Source organism: Camellia sinensis, chromosome 8 (genome assembly GCF_055761805.1).
Source record: "Camellia sinensis isolate YWXY chromosome 8, ASM5576180v1, whole genome shotgun sequence".
NCBI lineage: Eukaryota > Viridiplantae > Streptophyta > Magnoliopsida > Ericales > Theaceae > Camellia > Camellia sinensis.
The window spans coordinates 169,603,095-169,612,426 of record NC_138968.1 but is presented as its reverse complement, the minus strand read 5'-3'; the positions used below and the strand labels follow the sequence as shown (position 1 = coordinate 169,612,426).

General features: G+C 30.0%; 2 protein-coding genes across 2 annotated transcripts; one reads left to right on the top strand and one right to left on the bottom strand.

Annotated features, from left to right (window-relative positions):
* Positions 1–4,290: 4,290 nt before the first annotated feature.
* LOC114292142 (glutathione S-transferase U25) lies at positions 4,291–6,283 on the top strand. The gene is made up of 2 exons (XM_028236051.2): positions 4,291–5,120; positions 5,697–6,283. Exons 1-2 carry the CDS (start codon positions 4,806–4,808, stop codon positions 6,039–6,041), a joined length of 660 nt encoding a protein of 219 aa, XP_028091852.2. The 5' UTR covers positions 4,291–4,805; the 3' UTR covers positions 6,042–6,283.
* Positions 6,284–6,748: 465 nt separating this feature from the next.
* On the bottom strand, positions 6,749–9,117 carry LOC145798276 (putative glutathione S-transferase parA). The gene is made up of 3 exons (XM_082885785.1): positions 8,890–9,117; positions 7,196–7,237; positions 6,749–7,093 (listed from the first exon to the last, which is right to left on the bottom strand). The coding sequence occupies exons 1-3, from the start codon at positions 9,115–9,117 to the stop codon at positions 6,749–6,751; spliced, it is 615 nt and encodes a 204-aa protein (XP_082741911.1).
* Between the last annotated feature and the right edge of the window lie 215 nt (positions 9,118–9,332).

Sequence of the window (9,332 nt, the reverse complement as noted above, 5' to 3'; positions counted from 1 at the left end):
ACTTATGGCATGGATATAAAAGATTTTCAAAATATTTAAAGAAAAAAGATTTTCAAAATATTTAAAAATAAAAGATGAGTTTGACTCTAATTCAAATTTCTTCATCAATTTATGTCTTACCCAAGGATATTTGAAATAAATAAATAAATAAATTTATAAATCTCAAAACCTAACTTCTATGACAATATGAAATTAGGCAAAAAGATTGGAGAACAAAAATAACGTTCTAAATAAATTAAACGGGTGATTTAACCAATTATGCAAGATTTTTAGCATCTTATATGAAAAGAAGCACATGTTTTAAATCTCATATTGTGTTTTTTGCTCTCCTTTACTTTTGCAATTTATCTAAGTTTCTCTTTCTATATTCGTATAATTTATCTTCAAATTTACATTTGATTTTTTTTTTAATCTTTATTTTATATTTACAGGATCGATTCTTGCTTTTGATTTTTAATTAAGTTTATTCTATTTTTATCTGATTTTCACTTTCTATATTCTTATAATTTTTTATTCTTTCTTATTTCAATTAAGTAGCTTTAGAAGACAAAATTTGATTAAATTATAGGTAGTAGACACAAAATAGAGTTAAAATTTGTATAATAAGATAACATAATTGCTTATTTTTTAACTACACAAAATTTAAATTTTACAAAATTATAAGTGGCACTTAAATCTTATCTGATTTTTAACATACTACCTCGATTTATTTTAGGTTTTTTTTTTTTACAAATTTTAAAAAATTATAAGTGGCGTTTCACTCTTATCTAATTTTTTAATTATTACCCTCTCCATTTCTTCTGTTATTAGAGTTATATTAGATTTTATTTTTCTTTTCAAGTTTGTCTTATCTTATTTTTTAATTTTAAATTTCAACTTTGTTTTTTTTTTTTCAATTACTGAATTTCTCTCAACCTCATTTTTCTAGGATTTGTCTAATTTTCTTATGTATATATATATATATATTTATAGTTTATCTTCAAATTTAAACTTAATTTGTTTTTATCTATATCTTATATTTACAGAATCCACTCTTACTCTTAATTTTCAGTTCAACTTTTTTTTTTCTAAAATTTATTTAATTAAATATAGTAAGATCACTAAATATATTATTTCAATACCCATCTATCTATCTATCTATACTATATCTATAAGCAAATGTAGTGATCTCTTAAAAAATTCAAAACTCTCAATACTAACATCTCATGAACCTCTTTCCTACGTGGCACATCCATTCTTCTCTCATTCTATTTTCCTATTTTTTCTTATCTTTTTTATATTTTTTATTTCACTTTTTAATTACTTATGGCATGGATATAAAAGATTTTCAAAATATTTAAAGATAAAAGATTTTCAAAATATTTAAAAATAGAAGATGAGTTTGACTCTAATTCAAGTTTCTTCATCAAAACTCTCAATCCTAACATCTCATGAACCTCTTTCCTACGTGGCACATCCATTCTTCTCTCATTCTATTTTCCTAATTTTTCTTATCTTTTTTTATATTTTTTATTTCACTTTTTAATTACTTATGGCATGGATATAAAAGATTTTCAAAATATTTAAAAATAAAAGATTTTCAAAATATTTAAAAATAAAAGATGAGTTTGACTCTAATTCAAATTTCTTCATCAATTTATGTCTTACCCAAGGATATTTGAAATAAATAAATAAATAAATTTATAAATCTCAAAACCTAACTTCTATGACAATATGAAATTAGGCAAAAAGATTGGAGAACAAAAATAACATTCTAAAGAAATTAAACGGGTGATTTAACCAATTATGCAAGATTTTTAGCATCTTATGTGAAAAGAAGCACATGTTTTAAATCTCATATTGTGTTTTTTGCTCTCTTTTACTTTTGCAATTTATCTAAGTTTCTCTTTCTATATTCGTATAATTTATCTTCAAATTTGCATTTGATTTTTTTTTAATCTTTATCTTATATTTACAGGATCGATTCTTGCTTTTGATTTTTAATTAAGTTTATTCTATTTTTATCTGATTTTCACTTTCTATATTCTTATAATTTTTTATTCTTTCTTATTTCAATTAAGTAGCTTTAGAAGACAAAATTTGATTAAATTATAGGTAGTAAACACAAAATAGAGTTAAAATTTGTATAATAAGATAACATAATTGCTTATTTTTTAACTACAAAAAATTTAAATTTTACAAAATTATAAGTGGCACTTAAATCTTATGTGATTTTTAACATACTACCTCGATTTTATTTTAGTTTTTTTTTTTACAAATTTTAAAAAATTATAAGTGGCATTTCACTCTTATCTAATTTTTTAATTATTACCCTCTCCATTTCTTCTGTTATTAGAGTTATATTAGATTTTATTTTTCTTTTCAAGTTTGTCTTATCTTATTTTTTAATTTTAAATTTCGACTTTGTTTTTTTTTTTTCAATTACTGAATTTCTCTCAACCTCATTTTTCTAGGATTTGTCTAATTTTCTTATGTATATATATATATATTTATTGTTTATCTTCAAATTCAAACTTAATTTGTTTTTATCTATATCTTATATTTACAGAATCCACTCTTACTCTTAATTTTCAGTTCAACTTTTTTTTTTTCTAAAATTTATTTAATTAAATATAGTAAGATCACTAAATATATTATTTCAATACCCATCTAAATAAATATCATAGCATTTAATTGTTAACTTTTAGCATGTTCAACATTATTTACCATTTTTTGTTACTTGGCCGTGCATAACACGGGTTATCGCTAGTTTTTTAGATCTTAATGGGGTGTTTGGCAATAAGAGGTTGAGGTTATTATAGTCTCTTTTAGAAAATTAGCCCAAAAGTCAGCACTATAGCACCTTTTTACTGATTTTCAAAAAAAATAAAAAATAAAAAATAGGCTGCTGCCCGGACAGTGTACAGCCGGACAGTGTTACAGTAATTTTGCCCCTTTATATCAATTTTAAAAATAAAAAGTTATGGATAAATCTATCATTTTAAATTTAAACATCATTTCAACACACTTTCCAATATAACAACTCAACTAAAAATTCATCTCATCTTCTCAAACACAAAACTAAAATAGCCTATTAAAATAGTCAAAAAACCAAATAACCTACTAAAATAGTCACTTGCCAAACGAGACCAATGAGTAAATAATTTATAAAAAAATCAAATTGACTTGATAATTGTAACTCATGATTCATCACATTCATATTAAAAAAATAATTGACAAATATAATTTTTTTTAATCAACGATCCATACATAACCTTAAAAAATTAATAGATGAAATCATTGAAGAGGGCCTGTGGTGGGTCTACTAGACCATCCAATTGGAAACTAGAGGGAAGCTGTGTTCATAAAATGTATATTGAAATTTTAATTTTTTTAAAAAAATTATTTGATCTTTAGTCAAAATCCGATACGACGGAATTTTATTTCATTTTATTATTTATTTTTAGGACATGCCTACCTTAAACATATGATAAAAGTGGAACAAAAACAACTTCAACTTTTAAACACTATGGCCCTGTTTGTTTTGGGATATAAAGGATGGGAGAGAATTAAGATGGATGTGAGATTATTTAGTGTTGTATTTGTTTATAGAGTTAGAGAATAGATTAAAATGGAGGAGGGGATTAAGATGGAGGTTGAAAGAGCGATTGGGATGGAGGAGGTGGAGGTGGAGATGATATTAGAAAAATAGTGAGGGGATTATAAATTTTTTTATTTATTTTTTATTTTTTATATATTAGAATTTTTTTAAAACATTAATATTTAATTTTTTATATTTTTTATTTATTTTATTATTTTATATAAAAATAATTTAATAATTCTTACATTAATAATTATTATCAAAACATTTTAAGTTGGTTTGGGATGTTCTAAAAAAGTACACTTTTTGACTTATTGGCTTATATGGATTGGGTTTGGGTTGGGTTCATGTGATGTGTTAGAGAAGTGATATGATTTAAATAAAATGATGTGATTTAAATAGGATAGTGACTTTTTCACTTTTTGTATTATTTAGGCCAAGTTTGGCAACCCAAAAATAATCCATCTTTTTATCTTTTTTCCATCATATCACCACTCTACTTTTCTACATATCTTTTTATAAAAAGACAAAAAATACACTTATTTAAATCATCTCAAATAAACCCTTAATTTATGTCAAACCAACCCTTAATCCCGTCGCTACGAATTCTCATCCCTCTAAAGACAAATGGGGCTATATCTTACGCACGCGGTGACATCTCAAAGCAATAATACAAACTATGGCATACATAAATATATAGCTTATGTCCAGTCTTTAATCAGACTGCATCGTGTTGTTGGATTTGTAGAGGCTCATCATGGGTCTCATTTTGATAATCTGAACTGTGCAATGTGTAGAACTCGTCGAGTACTATATGTCTGTAAAAAATCACGTTGATCAGATATCGATAACTATGTGATCAAAATAGATTTTTGTCAACCGTTAATTTATTCACCGTCCATTTTTTTATACAAAACAGATTAACGTGATTTTTTATCCGATTAACGTAATTTTTTATTATTATATAGTACTCGATGAGTTCTACACATTGAACGGTTCAGATTATCAAAACGGAACCCGTAATGGACCTCTACGGATCCAACAGCACGATCCAATCCGATTAATGACTGAACAGAAGCCATGCCCCATATATATATATATATATATATATAATTGAGCTACTTTATAGTTTTCATAAAACAACCTACCGATCAATTGCAAAACACATTTATTGGCTTTTGAGGTCTGGTCTGGTCTGATCTGATCTGAGCTGATCTGATACAAAATGTCTGATGAAGTGGTTCTTGTGAGTTTCTGGACAAGTCCTTTTGGTCTGAGGGTGAAAATTGCCCTTGAAGAGAAGGGTATTGAGTACCAGTACAAAGAAGAGGACTTGTTCAACAAAAGCTCTTTTCTATTGGATCTGAACCCAGTTCATAAGAAAGTTCCAGTGTTAATTCACAATGGTAAAGTCATATGTGAATCCCTACCCATACTTCAATACATTGATGAAGTTTGGAAGGACAAATCTCCATTGTTGCCTTCTGATCCTTACCGGAGAGCACAGGCTAGGTTTTGGGCTGATTTCATTGACAAGAAGGTTGGTTCATTTTTAGCAATTTTTTTTTTTTTCTTTTTTTCTTTTTTTCATTTCAGTTTGAGTTTTGATGCCGCTCCGAAACCGATGGAGGCAGGTTTTGATTGGTGTTTTCATAATTAAATATTCTATCTGTCCGAAATTATTTATTCATTTTTGGCATTTATGACTTTTAATTGGCTTAATAAATAATATACTTCTGTTAAAAAAAAAATTATTATTTTTTTGATAAATTAAAAGATCTCAATTAATTCTTGTAGAAAAAATGTTCAAAATCGCTGAAAAAATAATAAATTGAAAAACAATTTTTTTAGATGTCTGGAGTAGTGAAAATGGCCATACAATTTGAGATGGAGGGAGTCACATCTTCTGTGATTCTTTGTCGTAAAGTGATACGCAAGTTTTATACATTTTTTCATTGAAAAAATTATGCACCTTGAAAAAGTATCCTCAAAATGAAGTGTATGAAGTAAATTCAAATTTGCTCCACGCATTTCATCTTCATTTAATTTTTCTAGTATTGCTAATTATTATTATTTTTTCCCAACTAATTTGTTGAAACTGTGTGACCTGGCACAGATTTATGCAGCATGTAAGAAGGTATGGATGAGTAAAGGAGAAGATCAAGAGATAGCCAAAAGAGAACTGATAGAGATCTTTAAGTTGCTAGAGGGAGAGCTTGGTGACAAGCCCTACTTTGGTGGTGACAACTTTGGGTTGGTTGACATTGCACTTGTCCCATTTTATAGCAGGTTTTACACATTGGAGAAATTTGGAAATTTCAGCATAGAAGCAGAGTGCCCCCTTTTGGTGGCATGGGCTAAAAGGTGTATCGAAAAGGAAAGTGTGTCCAAGTCTCTTCAAAACCCAGAAAAACTCTATGAATTTGTTGTCAAGCTTAATAAGATGTTAGGAGTAGAGTAACGTAGAGTAGCCTGCCTTCGACAGTATTTATATGTTTAGTCTCCAATTAGCATGGTAATAAAGAAGTTATAGTTGCTCAATTGAAGTTATTTTGATAGCATTATTGGCATTGTAATCAAGAAGTTATATTTGCACAATTGAAGTTATATTTGCACAATTGAAGTTATTTTGATAACATGGTCTATATCGATGTTTCTATGAGCCATATGACATGTAATGATACAGGATTTTCTTTTCTCAAATTTCTATATCTCTCTGTCTTAATACATTCTCAATTGGTTTGTGGCTAAAATTTCTATGTTTCTATTGATGTTTCTAAATTTGAGGTTCATATCTTGAGGTTCACATATGCCTCAAAATTCTTATATAATTCCATAGTAGGAAGTGCATTGAGACAAGGGGCGCATGTAATAAATGGACTACATTTGCTAATTGTATATCAAGTTCAAACTGACATTTATATATGCATTATTGTGCTAAACATCACATTATATAGTGGATCGCACAATTAAGGCTCTCCAAGTTCCAAAATTAGAACTTTCAATATTTTTGTTATTCAAGTATAACTAACATAAACGAAACATTCCCATAAGCAAACACAACCTCTAGAGAACAAATGGTAAAAAGAAAAAGGGTCCCAATATAGGCAAAAGAGAATAATGAAAACACTATGTCATAACACTCCAATTAAACACTCTTTTAGGGATTTACTTAGCCTCAAGTTTCTTTTTGCTCCCTAATAAGAAGTCATAGAGCTTGTGGTGGTTAGGAAATGACTTGGACACACTCTCCTTTTCCATACACCTATGACGCCAAGCAACAAGTTTAGGGCACTCTGCCACAATCCTGAAGTTGCTAAGCTGCTCAATTGTACAGAAAAAGTTGAAAAATGGGATCAGTGCCACATCCACAAAGCCAAAGGTGTCACCCCCAAAATAAGGCTTGTCTCCAAGCTCTCCTTCCAACAGCTCCAAGCACCCAATGAGGTCATTCTTTGCTGCTTCTTGGGCTTCACCTGTGGATGACCACGTCAACTTCGAAACACTACATATCTGTAGAACATGCAATAATGAAATGTTGGTACGTAGGCACAATATTTCAAACAATACTTAACAGTGGTTAGGTAAAACAGATATGGAAGAGTTAGGGCTCACCTTCTTGTCAACAAAATCATCCCAGAACCTGGCTTGAGCTCGCTGGTGAGGATCACAAGGCAATAATGGAAATTGTTGGAAATGGTTTAGAAAATTCTGGGTAAAATCAGAATTTTTTCCTAACTTTGATCTATTTTTTAGGTGGGCCCCGTGCGTCGATTTTCACGGGTCAAAGTGGTAACGCGTTCTATGTCGTATTGTGATTCACGTGGTATATTTGGTTGCTCAAAATCATTATCTAGTGAATAGAAAATTGAAGTCAAAGTATGTTCCGTGAAAATGGAGTTTTGGTAGAAAATCCTTAAAGATTTGAATAAGGCTTGTCCCACATTGATTTGGTGGGAAGTTTTGAATGGGCTTATAAGGCATGGGATTGGAACTTGGGGTGTACCCCAAGGGGTACTCAAGTGTTTTAGAGAGGGAGGTTATGGAAAAAATGGGCTAGACCCATTGGACCCAAAAAAACATCATGTGCGCGCCGCCATCCGTCGGGTCAGGCTGGGCTTAGGCGCAAGCGCGTGGTGTGAGGTTGGGCTTGTTCGGCCCAATACCTATCTTTTTGGACCAAAAACATTTGAATTTAATTTTATTTTTTGGAAAAATTAATTCCGAAAATAAACTGGTCCGATTTTGCTGTACACCCTAACAGGGCGCGTGGTGTGAGGTTGGGCTTGTTCGGCCCAATACCTATCTTTTTGGACCAAAAACATTTGAATTTAATTTTATTTTTTGGAAAAATTAATTCCGAAAATAAACTGGTCCGATTTTGCTGTACACCCTAACAGGGCCCTTCCCCTTTTTTTATCTGTTTGAATTTTTGAACAGATTCAAATTTGTTTAAATTCAAAACCAATCATACCTGTTCAAACAGGTTTGCACCTGTTTAATTAAAAACCTGCAGCCACCACTACATCTATAAATAGGACAACCCTCATTTAATGTTTACACATTCAGAAATTTCGTACTTCACCTCTGCAAATTTATCCTTCATTTTGTTGCATTTAATTTTTGTGAGAAAGAGTATAAACACTTAGTGTGTTCGTTAGGCAAACAATTTGTAGTGTTGCTATTGTTTGTAGTTGATCATTTCATCTTGAGAGATAGACGTCCACATTCTGAAAGCACCGTGGAGAGGACGAATCTGTCTTAAGGACACAGTGTCAAACACTGGACTTGATCAGATATTTATTAGAAGAAATTAATCAAGTAAGTTGTTTAATTTATTATTCTGTTTTATTTGTTTATTAAATCAGATTTTAATTTTATTTTTGTAACAAAATAAAATCTGTTTTTATTTATTTATTTATTTCTAGTTTGATTTTTATAATCAAACAAACTCTCTCTTTTCCTTTATTCCTTTATATTCTTATTGTTGTTTAATATACAACAGAATTTAATCTATTTAAATACAGTGAAGATTGTCCAACAGTTTTATGGTTTCATACTTCATCGATGTACTGAACAATGATGAGTGGCTCGCACACTGGTTTGCCGTTGTGGATCAACACTGGGACTTGCTTATGAACAGGGTTCATCTTGAGGAGCAGTGGACTCTTATTGCTTTTGATTTTTGTAATCAAACAAATTCTCTCTTTTCCTTTATTCCTTCATATTCTTATTATTGTTTAATACACAACAGAATTTAATCTATTTAAATACAGTGAAGATTGCCCAACAGATTTATGGTTTCATACTTCATCGATGTACTGAACAATGATGAGTGACTCCCACATCGGTTTGCCGTTGTGGATCAACACTGGGACTTGCTTATGAACAGGGTTCATCTTGAGGAGCAGTGGACTCTTGTTGCTCCGGTCCTCTTCTCTGGACTCATACTCTACTCCTTTCTCAGCCAAGGCTATTTTCACCCTCGTCGCAAAAGATCTAACCCAGAAGTCCAAGAGAATGAATTCGTCCGCCATTAATGAAGATGTGTAAAAACTCAGTGAAGATGGAAGATTGACTGAAAAAGAAGAGAGAAGGAAGGTGGGTTTAGCGAATTGTGTTTAAGGTGTTTGTTTTAATGCCAAAGAAAGGAGGTTGGAGCGAGTATTAAATAGCACTTGTTCGGCAGGTAGGCTGATTTGACTTTTTGGTTAAATTAATTATAGAGAGATATAATAGTATAAAAAATTAA

Coding starts and splice junctions, on each gene's coding strand:
- LOC114292142 (XM_028236051.2), top strand. CDS start 4,806: ATGTCTGATGAAGTGGTTCTTGTGAGTTTCTGGACAAGTCCTTTTGGT. Junction 5,121..5,696: donor CTGATTTCATTGACAAGAAG/GTTGGTTCATTT, acceptor GACCTGGCACAG/ATTTATGCAGCATGTAAGAA.
- LOC145798276 (XM_082885785.1), bottom strand. CDS start 9,117: ATGGCGGACGAATTCATTCTCTTGGACTTCTGGGTTAGATCTTTTGCG. Junction 7,238..8,889: donor TTGTTCAGTACATCGATGAA/GTATGAAACCAT, acceptor GATCCTCACCAG/CGAGCTCAAGCCAGGTTCTG. Junction 7,094..7,195: donor ATGATTTTGTTGACAAGAAG/GTGAGCCCTAAC, acceptor CATGTTCTACAG/ATATGTAGTGTTTCGAAGTT.